At 36.5% G+C, this 16,280-nt stretch overlaps 1 protein-coding gene across 1 annotated transcript in view; it reads right to left on the bottom strand.

Annotated features, from left to right (window-relative positions):
• Positions 1-16,280, bottom strand: part of TTLL7 (tubulin tyrosine ligase like 7) — a 152,837-nt gene that overhangs the window by 49,056 nt on the left and 87,501 nt on the right. Inside the window, exon 10 of the mRNA XM_082834727.1 lies at positions 11,416-11,510. Within this exon, the coding sequence (XP_082690853.1) occupies positions 11,416-11,510 (95 nt within the window). The remainder of the gene's footprint in view (positions 1-11,415; positions 11,511-16,280) is intronic.

The raw sequence follows: 16,280 nt of genomic DNA, 5'->3' as shown, positions 1-16,280 counted from the left end.
GGTTCTTTGAGAAGATAAACAAATTGATAAACCTTTAGCCAGACTTATCAAGAAAAAGAGGGAGAGGACTCAAATCAATAGGATTAGAAATGAAAAAAGAGAAGTTACAACAGACACCATGGAAAAACAAAGCATCATAAGAGACTACTACAAGCAACTCTTCGCCAATAAAATGGACAACCTGGAAGAAATGGACAAATTCTTAGAAAAGCACAACCTTTGAAAATGAACCAGGAAGAAAGCGAAAATATGAACAGACCAATCACAAGCACTGAAATTGAAACTGTGATTAAAAATCTTCCAACAAACAAAAGTCCAGGACCAGATGGCTTCACAGGTGAATTCTATCAAACATTTAGAGAAGAGCTGACACCCATCCCTCTCAAATTCTTCCAAAAAACTGCAGAGGATGGAACACTCCCAAACTCATTCTATGAGGCCACCATCACCCTGATACCAAAACCAGACAAAGATACTACAAAAAAAGAAAATTACAGAGCAATATCACTGATGAAAATAGATGCAAAAATCCTCAACAAAATACTAGCAATCAGAATCCAACAGCACATTAAAAGGACCATACACCATAAGCAAGTGGGATTTATCCCAGGGATGCAAGGATTCTTCAATATATGCAAATCAGTCAATGTGATACACCACATTAAAAAACGGAAGAATAAAAACCCTATGATAATCTCAACAGATGCAGAAAAAGCTTTTGACAAAAATTCATCACCCATTTATGGTAAAAACTCTCCAGAAAGTGGGTATAGAGGGAAACTACCTCAACATTATAAAGGCCATATTCTTGGATTGGAAGAATCATTATTGTGAAACTGACTATGCTACACAAAGCAATCTACAGATTCAATACAATCCCTATCAAATTACCCATGGCACTTTTTACAGGACTAGAACAAAAATGTCTTACAATTCGTATGGAGATGCAACAGACCCTGAAAAGCCAAAGCAACCTTGAGGGAAAAAAACAGAGCTGGAGGAATCAGACTCCCTGACTTCAGACTATACTACAAAACTACAGTAATCAAGACAATATGGTACTGACACAAAAACAGAAATATAGATCAACGGAACAGGATAGAAAGCCCAGAGATAAACCCACGCACCTATGGTCAACTAATCTATGACAAAGGAGCCAAAGATATACAATGGAGAAAAGACAGTCTCTTTAATAAATCATGCTGAGAAAACAGGACAGCTACATGTAAAAGAATGATATCAGAACACTCCCTGACACCATCCACAAAAATAAACTCAAAATGGATTAAAGACCTAACTGTAAGACCGGACACTACAAAACTCTTAGAGGAAAACATAGGCAGAACACTATGACATAAATCACAGGAAGATCTTTTTTGACCCACCTCCTAAAGAAATGGAAATAAACCCAAAAATAAACAAATGGGACCTAATGAAACTTAAAAGCTTTTGCACAGCAAAGGAAACCATAAACAAGACAAAAAGACAACCTTCAGAATGGGAGAAAATATTTGCAAATGAATCAGCGGACAAAGGATTAATCTCCAAAATATATAAAGAGCTCATGCAGCTCATTATTAAAAAAACAAACAACCCAATCCAAAAATGGGCAGAAGACCTAAACAGACATTTCTGCAGAGGACACATACAGATGGCCAAGAGCCACATGAAAAGCTGCTCAACATCACTAATTATTAGAGAAATGTAATTGCAAAACTACAATGAGGTATCACCTCACACCAGTTAGAATGGGCATCGTCAGAAAATCTATAAACAACAAATGCTGGATAGGGTGTGGAGAAAAGGGAACCCTCTTGCACTGTTGGTGGGAATGTAAATTGAGACAGCCACTATGAATAACAGCATGGAGGTTCCTTAAACAGCTAAAAAAAGAATTACCATATGACCCAGCAACCCCACTACTGGGCATATAACCAGAGGAACCCATAATTCAAAAAGAGTCATATATCACAATGTTCATTGCAGCGCTATTTACAATAGCCAGGTCATGGAAGCAACTTAAATGCCCATTGACAGACGAATGGATAAAGAAGATGTGGTACATTTATACAATGGAATATTACTCAGCCATAAAAAGGAATGAAATTGGGTCATTTGTAGAGATGTGGATGGACCTAGAGACTAAGTCAGAAAGAGAAAAACAAATATCATATATTAACACATATATGTGGAATGTAGAAAAATGGTACAGATGAACCAGTTTGCAAGGCAGAAATAAAGACACAGATGTAGAGAGAGAACAAACGTATGGACACCAAGCGGGGAAAGTGGGTGTGGATGGTGGTGGGATGAATTGGGCGATTGGGATTGACATATATACACTAATATGTGTAAAACTGATAACTAATAAGAACCTGCTGTATAAAAATAAGTAAATAAAAATCAAAAAAAAAAAAGTATCCCTTGGCAATATGTACAGTGGCTTAGAAGTGGATGAGAAAAGAAGCAGGCTGTTAAGATAGTCTATGGTCTGAATGTTTGTGCCCCCCCCCCAAAACCCATATGTTGAAATATTAACTCCCAAAGGTGATGATATTAGTACATGGGGCCTCTGGGAGGTGATTAGGCCATGAGGGTGGAACCTCCTTGAAAGGGATTAGTGTCCTTATAAAAGAGACTCCAGAGGGCTCCCTAGACCCTTCTGCCATGTGATGATACAATAAGAAGTATGTGACCCAGAAGCAGGCCTCACTCAACCATGCTGGCACCCTAATCTTGGACCACCAGCCTACAGAACCATGAGAAATAAATCTCTGTTTTTTATAACCTATTAAGTCTATGGTATTTTGTTATAGCAGCCCAAACAAATTTAAACAAATGGAATGCTATTTCATTAGCAAATATAAAATATGACAGCCTGGACCAGGGAAGCAGCAGTCAGATTAGAAAATAAGGAAAGAGGGCTTCCCTGGTGGCGCAGTGGTTGACAGTCCGCCTGCCGATGCAGGGGACATGGGTTCGTGCCCCAGTCCGGGAAGATCCCACATGCCGCGGAGCGGCTGGGCCCGTGAGCCATGGCCGATGAGCCTGTGCATCTGGAGCCTGTGCTCCACAACGGGAGAGGCCACAACAGTGAGAGGCCCGCGTACAGCAAAAAAAAAAAACAGAAAATAAGGAAAGATTCAAAGGGTTATTTTAGAGGAAGAATGAATGACTTTGGTGATTAATTATTATTGTTAGTTAGATGTGAGGAGTAACAAAAAGGGCGGAACTTGAGATGGCAACAAGATTGATTTTAGTGACTGGATGATTGAGAATATCATTTTTCCAATGGTAAATACTAAATCTGTATGAGTTTCCTTTGTTTAGGGAAAGAGGAAATGTGGTTTAGGTAGCTCTTAACTTTTAATTTTTTTGATATTCCATTTTACGTAGAACAATCATTTCTATTTACCATACAATTTAAAGGAAGGAGAGGAGAGAAAAGAAGAACAAAGACCCAACAGTTGGTAAGAAAAAAAGAAATGTAAGAGAAGAAGGAAAAATGAAATGACAGAAAAGAGGAAGGGAGAATAAAAAAAAAATGATTGAGAATATTATGAGAATGCTGTGGAAGAAATGAACATAGAGCTATATGCACCTTCACAGCAAACACGGCACTCACAGACAAGGACACTGACACACACACAGCTCAAGAACATACCTATAAAGAAGAGTAACAGAAATAAGCTCACAAAGTCCTTTGGACACACTGAGAAACAAAGAAAAGCCAGTCACACCCAGACATTTTCTCTAGACGACTGCTCCCATATTCTGGCCTTGAGAAATACTGCCATTCTAAAAACTGTGTTTGGATTCCTATAAATATAGGTATAAATCAGCACTAATGACTCTTAGTCCACAATAAAAATTTAACCAGAGACCAAAGGATCTCCATTCACTTAGCATTGTAATCAGCATTTTTCCATTCAGCTGTATCCACACACTGTCCTAAGGAGTTTTGTTTATAGTTTCTGGAGCTCTTTCCACTACTCATTACTCTGTGATTCCATACAAGGGATTTCTCTTTCTAATCAGCTGGGTTCGCACACTCAAGCTCCTGTAATATGGAATCCCTGGAAGTTCTATGAACATCCTGTGCTTGCCTCACTTCCTTATCTTACCACAAGGAGTTACCTTGGAATGAAATGTCCTTCCCCTACCCTTGTCTTCCAACCTAATTTTTTTTTAGTACTCACTATACGCTAGTCCTAGATATGGCCCTGGAAATACAAAGATGAATAGACAGAGACATTGCCCTCAAGTGTCAGCAATGGCATGTGAATAAATACATAGAGTACAATGGATGCTATTTTAAAAAGTGATAGTAGGTAGGGTGATGGCACAAGGGAGGAAGTAAACCACTTTGCCTCAGCAAAAGCTTCAAATAGGAAGTCAGGCCTGTGCTAGGTATTTAAGGATGAGTTGACAAAAATGTGGTATATGCATGCAATGGAATATTATTTGGCCTTAAAAGGGAAGGAAATTATGACACATGCTACAACATGGATGAACCCTGAAGACATTATGCTAAGTGAAATAAGACAGTCACAAAAGAGCAAATACTGTATGATTATACTTATATGAGGTACCTAGGCAAATTCATAAAGACAGAAAGTGTAATGGTGGCTGCCAGGGGCTTGTGGCAGGTGGAAATGGGGAGTTGTTTAATGGGTACAGAATTTCAGTTTTGCACAATGAAGAAAGGTTCAGAGAAGGATGGTGGTAATGGTTGCATAATAATGTGAATGTACCTATCGCCACTGAGTTGCAGACTTAAAAATGGTTACAATAGTAAAGTTTAAGTATATTTTACCACGATTTTTAAAAATGAATCAACATTCACCAGAGGAACAAAGCTAAGAGAAAATTTAAATAAGAATACACGCAAAACCATGAACATGTGAAACAGCATCGCACGAGAGTTCTTAGAAAAATTAATTCTAAGTCAGGGAAAAGAGAAGAACAAAAAGTGATCAGACTGGCGAGATATACAAGGGCCAGATCAAAAAAAGTCTTGTGTCTAAAGATCAGAAACACTTTGTAGGCAATGTTTAAACTTTATCTGATTGTGTGAAACAATCTGAGCAGAATATTAGAGTTTATAAATATCTCTTTAAATGTTGGCATCACTCAGGCTCTGCCCTTACCCCACTTTACTTCTCAATATATACACTCCAACTGTATGTTCTCATCCACTGGATTCAACAGCAATCTATACACAGATTTCAATCACATAGATGTCTCTATCCCCTGGAGCCCTGTATATCAAATCTCCCACTTAACAATTCTGCCTGGGTGTCTGAAAGCACTTCAAAATCAACATGTTTAAGACTGAATTATCTCTCATTTCTACCTTCTCCCATCACTTCTAAGCCTGTTTCTCGCCTTAAAGCTCTATCTAAATAAATGGTATACTGTCAAATAAGTCATCCAAGCCAGAAACCGACTTTGAACTCCCAGCACCTACCCCTATAGTAGTGGGCACTCAATAAACACTTGTTAAGTGATTTGCAGAGCAACAGAGTGGACACTGCAAAACGGGGTGAAGGTTAGTGCTGAAGGAAGGAAGGAATCCAATAAAATAGCCAAGGAGAGAAATGAGAAGTCCCTAAACTTGAAAAGGAGTCTAAGAAATTAAGCGGAAGTCATACATTTGACAGAACTACTTAAACAATATATATGCCAAAAAAATGTATAGGCATGTTGCTTAAATAATCTAAAATACTTGATACACTTATATAAGCTAAATAAAATTTTCCCATTCTACATTTCTTTCCTTTCTCCTCATTTCCTTTAGAATAATTGAAATACCAGTAGAGTTTAGGCAAATCATAATTTGATCATACAAGAGAAGGGGCCATATGAAAATTTCTGAACAAGTTTACATGTCAATCTTTTTTTAATAATGCCTTCCACATAAATCTACTTCTCAATCAGGCATCTGCTAAATGCTTGAAATCATTTCAAATAAATAAATTGCTTGGAAGTATCCCACAACTCTTTTAGAGTTCCTGAAATGACAATTAGAACCAAGTGAGATCATAAAATTCCTGAGCTTAAATGACCTCAGAGGTCCTTTAATCTAATACCTTAAATGCTATTTGTTTTTTGTTTTTTTTTTTCGCACACACACACTGTATTTTATTTTTACAAGAGATAAATAAACTGACACCAAGCATTGTAAATGGATGACCACAACGAAAGCAACAATGATTGCAATTGCCAAACATGAAACACACTCATACTCTGTCACAATATTGACATTCAGTCCAGTAATCCTCCACTGTAACAGCTCCTTTACTTTGCAGTGAAAATTCATTTGTATATTTTTTGCCTCTGAGTTCTTGAGGGATTTTTTTTTTATTCAAACAGAAAGTCACAAAAATTATAATCATCCTCATCAGTTCACTCAGTCCTATGTAATTATTTTTTTTTATCTTGATCTTTTGTTAGCACTTTTATGAATTCATCAGTTTTCCATTAGAGTTCTGAAAATGCTTATTCATTCAGTTCAGCAGTATAGTCAGTTACCAGAAACCTGTACTTGTCAGAGTCTTTTCCATGAATTCCTTGAAAATGAAACCCTTTTATAAGAACATTTTTGCAAAAGCATCAGAATACACCCAGACTGTCTGTAAATGACAAAAGACTTAAAAATGACCACGGTTAAAGATTTGATGAAAGTTCATAATAATGCAATTGACAAGGAAATTTAGTTATTTCTGAGATATACATTTTAAAGTAATAACTAGAATTATGACTTATAACATTATACTAGAATGTATAAGATTTTTAGAAATTTCATGTAATGTATGAAACATTTATATTAACATATTTCCATACAAATAACCCAAAGAAAGTTTAGTATTAGTTGTTTCTTTTTGTTTGTTTGGTTTGTTTTTTATACTGCAGGTTATTATTAGGCATCAATTTTATACACATCAGTGTACACATATCAATCCCAATTGCCCAATTCAGCACACCACCATCCCCACCCCACCGCGGTTTTCCCCCCTTGGTGTCCATACATTTGTTCTCTACATCTGTGTCTCAACTTCTGCCCTACAAACCGGTTCATCTGTACCATTTTTCTAGGTTCCACATACATGCATTAATATACGATATTTGTTTTTCTCTTTCTGACTTACTTCACTCTGTATGACAGTCTTTAGATGCATCCACGTCTCAAGAAAAGACTAAATTTCATTCCTTTTATGGCTGAGTAATATTCCATTGTATATATGTACCACATCTTCTTTATCCAATCGTCTGTCGATGGGCATTTAGGTTGCTTCCATGACGTGGCTATTGTAAATAGTGCTGCAATAAACACTGGGGTGCATGTGTCTTTTTGAATTATGGTTTTCTCTGGGTATATGCTCAGTAGTGGGAATGCTGGATCATATGGTAATTCTATTTTTAGCTTTTTAAGGAACCTCCATACTGTTCTCCATAGTGGCCGTATCAATTTACATTCCCACCAACAGTGCAAGAGGGTTCCCTTTTCTCCACACCCTCTCCAGCATTTGTTGTTCGTAGATTTTCTGATGATGCCCATTCTAACTGGTGTGAGGTGATACCTCATCGTAGTTTTGATTTGCATTTCTCTAATAATTAGTGATGTTGACCAGCTTTTCATGTGCTTCTTGGCCATCTGTATGTCTTCTTGGCAGAAATGTCCATTTAGGTCTTCTGTCCATTTTTGGATTGGGTTGTTTGTTTCTTTAATATTAAGCTGCATGAGCTGTTTATATGTTTTGGAGATTAATCCTTTGTCTGTTGCTTCATTTGCAAATATTTTCTCCCATTCTGAGGGTTGTCTTTTCATCTTGTTTATGGTTTCCTTTGCTGTGCAAAAGCTTTTAAGTTTCATTAGGTCCCATTTGTTTATTTTTGTTTTTATTTCCATTACTCTAGGAGGTGGATCAAAAGAGATCTTGCTGTGATTTATGTCAAAGAGTGTTCTTCCAAAGTTTTCCTCTAAGGGTTTTATAGTGTCCGGTCTTACATTTAGGTCTCTAATCCATTTTGAGTTTATTTTTGTGTATGGTGTTAGGGAGTGTTCTAATTACAGTCTTTTACATGTAGCTGCCCAGTTTTCCCAGCACCACTTATTGAAGAGTCTGTCTTTTCTCCATTGTATATCTTTGCCTCCTTTGACATAGATTAGTTGACCACAGGTGTGTGGGTTTACCTCTGGGCTTTCTATCTTGTTCCATTGATCTATGTTTCTGCTTTTGTGCCAGTACCATATTGTCTTGATTACTATAGCTTTGTAGTATAGTCTGAAGTCAGGGAGTCTGATTCCGCCTGCTCTTTTTTTTCCTTCAATACTGCTTTGGCTATTTGGGGTCTTTTGTTTTTCCATACAAATTTTAAGATGCTTTGTTCTAGTTCCGTAAAAAATGCCATTCGTAATTTGATAGGGATTGCATTGAATCTGTAGATTGCTTTGGGTAGTAGAGTCATTTTCACAATATTGATTCTTCCAATCCAAGAACATGGTATATCTCTCCATCTGTTGGCATCATCTTTAATTTCTTTCATCAGTGTCTTATAGTGTTCTGCATACAGGTCTTTTGTCTCCCTAGGTAGGTTTATTCCTAGGTATTTTATTCTTTTTGTTGCAGTGGTAAATGGGAGTCTTTCCATAATTTCTCTTTCAGATTTTTATCATTAGTGTATAGGAATACAAGAGATTTCTGTGCATTAGTTTTGTATCCTGCAACTTTACCAAATTCATTGATTAGCTCTAGTAGCTTTCTGGTGGCATCTTTAGGATTCTCTATGTATAGTATCATGTCATCTGCAAACAGTAACAGTTTTACGTCTTCTTTTCCAATTTGGATTCCTTTTATTTCTTTTTCTTCTCTGATTGCCGTGGCTAGGACTTCCAAAACTATGTTGAATAATAGTGGTAACAGTGGACATCCTTGTCTTGTTCCTGATCTTAGAGGAAATGCTTTCAGTGTTTCACCACTGAGAACGATGTTTTCTGTGGGTTTGTCGTATATGGCCTTTATTATGTTGAGGTAGGTTCCCTCTATGCCCACTTTCTGGAGAGTTTTTATCATAAATGGGTGTTGAATTTTGTCAAAAGCTTTTTCTGCATCTATTGAGATGATCATATGGTTTTTATTCTTCAGTTTGTTAATATGGTGTATCACATTGATTGATTTGCATATATTGAAGAATCCTCGCGTCCCTGGGATAAATCTCACTTGATCATGGTGCATGATCCTTTTAATGTGTTGTTGGATTCTGTTTGCTAGTATTTTTTTTTTTTTTTTGCGGTACGCGGGCCTCTCACTGTTGTGGCCTCTCCCGTTGCGGAGCACAGGCTCCGGACGCGCAGGCTCAGCAGCCACGGCTCACGGGCCCAGCCGCTCCGCGGCATGTGGGATCCTCCCAGACCGGGGCACGAACCCGCATCCCCTGCATCGGCAGGCGGACTCAACCACCCGCCACCAGGGAAGCCCCTGTTTGCTAGTATTTTGTTAAGGATTTTTGCATCTAAATTCATCAGTGATATTGGTCTGTAATTTTCTTTTTTTGTAGTATCTTTGGTTTTGGTACCAGGGTGATGGTGGCCTCAGAGAATGAGTTTGGGAGTGTTCCTTCCTCCCCAGTTTTTTGGAAGAGTTTGAGAAGGATGGGTTTTAGCTCTTCTCTAAATGTTTGGTAGAATTCACCTGTGAAGCCATCTGGTCCTGGACTTTTGTTTGTTGGAAGATTTTTAATCACAGTTTCAATTTCATTACTTGTGATTGGTCTGTTCATATTTTCTGTTTCTTCCTGGTTCAGCCTTGGAAGGTTATACCTTTCTAAGAATTTGTCCATTTCTTCCACGTTGTCCATTTTATTGGCAAAGAGTTGCTCGTAGTAGTCTCTTAGGATGCTTTTATTTCTGCAGTGTCTGTTGTAACTTCTTTTCATTTCTAATTTTATTGATTTGAGTCCTCTCCTTCTTTTTCTTCATGAGTCTGGCTAATGGTTTATCAGTTTTGTTTATCTTCTCAAAGAACCAGATTTTAGTTTTATTGATCTTTGCTATTGTTTTCTTTGTTCCTATTTCATTTATTTCTGCTCTGGTCTTTATGATTTCTTTCCCTCTGCTAATTTTGGGTTTTGTTTGTTCTTCTTTCTCTAGTTCCTTTAGGTGTAAGGTTAGATTGTTTACTTGGGATTTTTCTTATTTCTTAAGGTAGGCTTGTATAGCTATAAATTTCACTCTTAGAACTGCTTTTGCTGCATCCCATAGGTTTTGGATCATCGTGTTTTCATTGTCATTTGTCTCTAGGTATTTTTTTGATTTCCTTTTTGATTTCTTATGTGATCTCTTGGTTATTTAGTAACGTATTGTTTAGCCTCCATGTGTTTGTGTTTTTTACTGTTTTTCCCCTGTAATTCATTTCTAATATCATATGTTGTGGTCAGAAAAGATGCTTGATATGATTTCAATTTTCTTAAATTTACTGAGGCTTGATTTGTGACCCAAGATGTGATCCTAAATGCTATTTGAACACTTATAATAGCAGACAACTCACTACCTCATTAAGCAGTTCAGTTAAACTTCTAACAATTTTTTTCATAATGAGCCAAAGCTTACCACATAATAAGATTTCAAACATTTGACATTCATGATTATGTATGCTTCAACCAAACTAATAATATTCTATTGATGCAGCAATCCCAGTTCTGGGTATATATTTAAAGAAGTTGAAATCAGGATTTGACTGATCCTGTTGAACCAGGATTCAACAGATACCCTGCGGGTATATGATCTAAAGATACCCACATTCCCATGTTCACTGCAGCATTATGCACAACATCTAAGACATGGAAACAACCTAAATGTTCTGCAATGGATGGATTAAAAATGTGGTATATATAAGATGGAATATTATTCAGCCTTAAAAACGAAGGAAATCCTGTTAATGCTGTTCAATGGGAAGGTTAACTCTCACTTAACTGCTTCTCTTTTCTTCTCTGTTTACCCAGGCAGCATGATACAGTGGAAAGACCTTTGGACAGAAAGGTTGGAAATGCATTTTTGAGGTTTTTTAACTCACCGAGTGACCTTTGTGCTTTAGTTTTTTCTTGTGAGGTGAGGAAAACAGTCCAGAAGGTTGCCTAAGGTATTCTCCAATTCCACCCCATAGTCTGTATTATACCAACAATGCAATTTAAGCATATTTACTGTAGGTTCAAATAATATGGGGAGAAGGAGAAGCTGAGTTCAGGAGAAGAGGAAAAGATATTTAAAAAGAAGAAAACTAAATGGGTTTGAAGAATGGAATCAAGAAATTCACAATACAAAATACTAAAATTACAAGACAATTCCACTTACAAATGATTGTTCTATGCCAAATATGGTGACAAAAATTCCAGAAGATGGAGGAAACACTTTACCTGATATTTAGTAGCTTCAGTGCATTTAGCAGCACTCCCCTTTTTACATCATAGTCTATTTTCTGATCAGTTCCAAAGCTTGGAGCTCGATTGATCTGAAATTTACAAAGAAAACAATAAGTAAACAAATGTTGGTAGGTCAATCAATATGCAGTACAAATTTGTTAATTTAATGTGGGATCCCCAACCAGTAGAAGGACTCTACAATAAATCTCAAAGCACTATATGGTAGATGGCCCAGTCACCATTGCCACTCCTCCCTTCCCCAACACCTTAAGTCAAAGAGTTGCAAGGAATTGACTGTCATCACTGCCCCTTCCCCCTGCTGCCTTAGCTTCAGATGTTCAGTCAGCATATCTGCCTTCTCCCTCCTCTCCACTCTCTCCAATCTATTACTCCATGAACTCTAGGTCTTAACTTTAGGAAGTTAAAGTGACTCATCCAGACAAAAAGGTTGGAGGACCAGTAATAACAATAACAATAATAAAAATGGAACAAAAAATAATAGGGATATTACCAATATAGTAATAATTATATTCATGTATGTATTTCCCATATTGAAATTATCAGTGCCCTCTTTTCACTGCTTTCAGATCTTCTGGATGAATATGTCTATTGTTGCCTGAAAAATAAATTGTATTTCTTTCTTCCTGGGTCAGACAATAATTCATCTATTTTCATTTCATTTCATTGAAATTACTCAGAGGATATCATTAAAGGTAGCTGCAAACTAACCTCTATGAGCTTTTCTAACTGTCTAAGGAGTCATGGGAATAACTGAGCCATTTGTGGTTGTTCTTTCCCACATCATTTCTAAGATTTCACTAAGAAGAAAAATAAGAAGTAACTACATATACCCTGAAATCTAGTATACAATATATTACCACTTCAAGAGCTGGAGTGTTTGTTTTTGTCTTTGTTGTTTTGGATTTTATTGTTGTTGTTGTTGTTGTTATGAAAATGTAATTGGGATAGCAGATGTTTAAGAAAATTACTTACTCAATTAATTCAGTTGGTGAGAACACTGCTGAGTTCAAAACTACAGCTTTGCTTCATGACCACCAACTAACTCCACAGGCTATCTCAAAAAACATGCATGCTACTCCTCATAGAGGAGGGTCATCTTATACAAAACCATCAGCACAAAAGACAAGATAACTGACAACACGCATTTTACAACTGGCAGCTGAAGGAAATGCCACATTACACTTAAGAAATCATCCAGGAATACAAATGCCTCTAATTATAAATGTGGCACAAGATCACTGCAGAAAAATTAGAAACAGAAGCCAAACAAACAACAGAAAGATCACCTGCAATTCCACTACCTTGTGTCTTGTTAACCATTTGATAAATGGTGCTCCAGATATTTGCTATGTATACATTTTATAATATTCATTTGCCTTCCAATATATCTCTATACTAAATATACTACTTTATAATCCAAGGTTTTCTCTTAATAATGTATTGTGAAAATCTTTGATGTCATCATTTTGATAGTTACCTGGTATTCCTTGTATAGAATTATGGCAAACTGTATTTTTTTCAATAGAGAAATGCCTTACTATATTATGCCTTTGCTGATTTCTGATATAGAAGGTGATGAACATATTCTTGTCTGTGTGATGTGGTCTCAACGGGAATAGAATAGCTTGGTAATTGCAAGAACATCCATTTATTCCAGGTAAATTTGAAAAAGGAAGTTTATTAATCTACTACTTTAAAGCTCCAAGTATTTCCTCTTACAAGTACAGAGAAAGGGTAAAGTAATATTTTTATATGAAAAAAGTTTCAACCATTCAATACTGATTCAAATCTCTGGAATTTGAAAAACAAAGATAGTTCTGCTACTACATGTAACAGGATTATTAAAAAAAAAATTTTTGAACTGATGATTAAGTGGTTTACTGAAATGTTATCTATCTTTATAGAATTCCTCAGTGCTTCATTCTAAAACTGCAGTCTGGAATTCTGCCAAGCATATCCCTCCTCCAGGATGGTAGACAGTCTTGGTACAACATAATCTCAGACCCTCTCTCTTTTCTATTTCAGATTCTTCACTCTACTCTCATGCAAGAGAAATTGGTCTATCAAGAAATGTACCTACACATCAAATAAACTAATACATGGAGAGGTAGAAAAACTTAATTCAATTAACATTTTGGATTTTTTCTTTAAGTTTTATGAGAAAGGTAAAGAAAAAAATAAAAGAAAAACCACAAATGGCTGACAGAAGAAACGCTGAAAATTAGGGTTCCAGCCCAAGTTCTATTCTATAATGTGGACGGCTTCTTTTGGTTCTCATTTCCTAACCCAACTGTAAAACAAACAAAACCCACAAGTGTTAGAGTCTTAAAGCTCAGCAGCTTGTAAATGCGTGCAAAAACGAAAATTATTAGAAAAGCAAATTAAATTAATAAATACTATTTATTAACCAACCAAATCACAGTTTTATTATCAAGATAAGCACAATCATTTCATGCACACATAAAAGTTTCCATAATAGATTCTGTGCTCCTAAATTAGTGCTGTTTCCTCCGACCAGTAACTTCTCCCAGCCCCAGCCCCTACCCCACTTTCTACCACCTTAAATACTCCTCAGGTGTTCCCTCTTCTGCAAAGACATTTTTTTAACTCTCAAATTTACACATGTACACAGAGAGATTAATCACTCTGCTTGTGCTGGCTCCTTATTCCCTACTTATACTTGTAAATACTAGCATAAACACATATCTGAGTCCCCACTAGACCAGGACAACCTTATTTTTCTTCTATCTCCACCATCTGGCCCAATGATTTGTTGAAATTAATTCAAGGATACTTAAAATATTAGCATTATATTTATACTCCACTCAATTTCCATGTTTTTCCCTAAAAATGTTTTCTATGATTGAAAATTTCTGCAATTTGCCACTACGAATCATTGCCTGCAATTATTCCAGTCAACTAAAAGTTAACCTGTTCAGAGGCACTCTCCACCTAATTCCACTTGATGGCGCCAAAAGGTTTTTAACCAATGTATATTAGAAGTACTATGATTGCAGCCGGGAGAAAATACAAAGGAAGATCTAAATAAGATTCTTTAAACTGTTTTGATATAATAAATGTTCATTACCCACAGCTGTTGGTTATTGCGGAGTTTTTAAATGGTTATGATTGATCTGAAAATGATGAAAGAATGAATAGAAAATGAAAAGAAGTTATTGTGGAGTTTTTTAATGGTTCTTATTGATCTGGAAATGATGGAGAAAATAAAGTATAAAGAAACATGAATGTAAACAATAGTATTTCTGAGCCTTTAAAAAATACAGAACCATTTAGTCAATTCGGATCTACCAAGCTAATGGTAAGCTCCAGTTAGGCAAGTGCTTTTAAAAACAGGTAAATAAAATATATATAAAATCATTATTCCTTGCTATCCTTTCAGTTCTACTTCATGCATACTGCCTTCACTTCTTTCCCACTCCATCAAGGCTAAAAGACAAGCAACAGGGGCAGGAAAAAAAAAATACAGGTAAAAACAGGAAAGGAAAGTAAGAAGAGGAAAACAGCAAAATAAAAGGAAGAAAATGTTAGGCCTTAGGTGAAGGGCCATAGTCCAGAGTCAAGTGCTTTCATATCCAAGGAACGGAGGAAGCAAAATGATAATCAAAATTCTTCACATTTATCATATTTCTAGGACCCAGGTAGGAGCAAAATTTGAATACCTGACAGAACTGTATTTGATTGGAAATATAATACACATTATTTGCTCATAGTAGATTCAACACACACACAAATGCAACCAGTAGCCCTCAAACTGGAAAAGTGTTCTTTCCTAAAAATATATTTTGAGTGTCTTGATCTCACCTATCACTCATTCAATTTGCTTTTGCAAACCTTGATATTACAGATATAACTTCTAACTTCTAAATCATTAACAAAAAAAGAGATAACCAGCTTAAAATGACAGGTAGTTGTTGATGATATCTTCTATAGTAATATTTTCCTTAAAATGTAACTAATCTAGTAAACACTGTTTAGGTAGGTGTTATTTTCCTGACAAAGTTTCCTAAACACAGTATTCTGTGGCCATGTGATCTATGAACATGGAGCTCGATGATCAGAGCCACATACTCTATGATCAGGGAGCTTAGGGGAATTGCTGGATGTGGTACTGTGTGACTTCCAAGGTTTCTTCTGTATACAATATAAATACAAACATGACTGAAAAGGTACAGAAATCTTAGACATTATTTTTATTTTGCCTTTATATTATTCTATATTTTCCAAATGATCTTTTACAATGGAAGAAAAATAATGATGACTCTGACCAAACCAGGGTCTGGGAGCAAGCCCAAAGGCACAGTTCACAGGCTAGACATGAGGGGAGCCCCAGGCACGTAATATGGCCTTAAAGGAGAATTCATGTCACCTGGGGTGTGAAGTATTAACTACTGATTAATGAACTAATTGGAGCCTCTCTCCTCCTAGAGAGTTTGAAGGGGAGATACACTGAAGGCAGGGAGCTACAGTCCTGCAGCCTAGGCACCCACGGAGAGGAAAGACAACAACCAGAAGTCATGAAGTGGTAGAGCTGTGAGGCTGAGAAAATAGTGGAGAGAGTAGACAACAAATCAGTAAAAGCAGATCCATGTGTATATGCAAAATGCCTAACCTAGAAATTCACCCAGTGCTAATTTGGGAAAAGTAGGATTAAATACACTGACCCACTATCGGAACTGTTCTATTCCCCGAATGCTCATTCTCTTCCTCCCACATACTCTATTCAGTCTTCTGTCTGCTCAGTTAATGAAACAACTGTGCCAAGTACACATGTAAGAAACATTTGTTTTAGTACACAAGAATAGGGATCACAGGGGCCC

Source organism: Leucopleurus acutus (genome assembly GCF_964270905.1).
Source record: "Leucopleurus acutus genome assembly, chromosome: 2".
Lineage (NCBI taxonomy): Eukaryota > Metazoa > Chordata > Mammalia > Artiodactyla > Delphinidae > Leucopleurus > Leucopleurus acutus.
The sequence above is the reverse complement of the archived record's forward strand: the minus strand, read 5'-3'. Positions and strand labels throughout refer to the sequence as shown.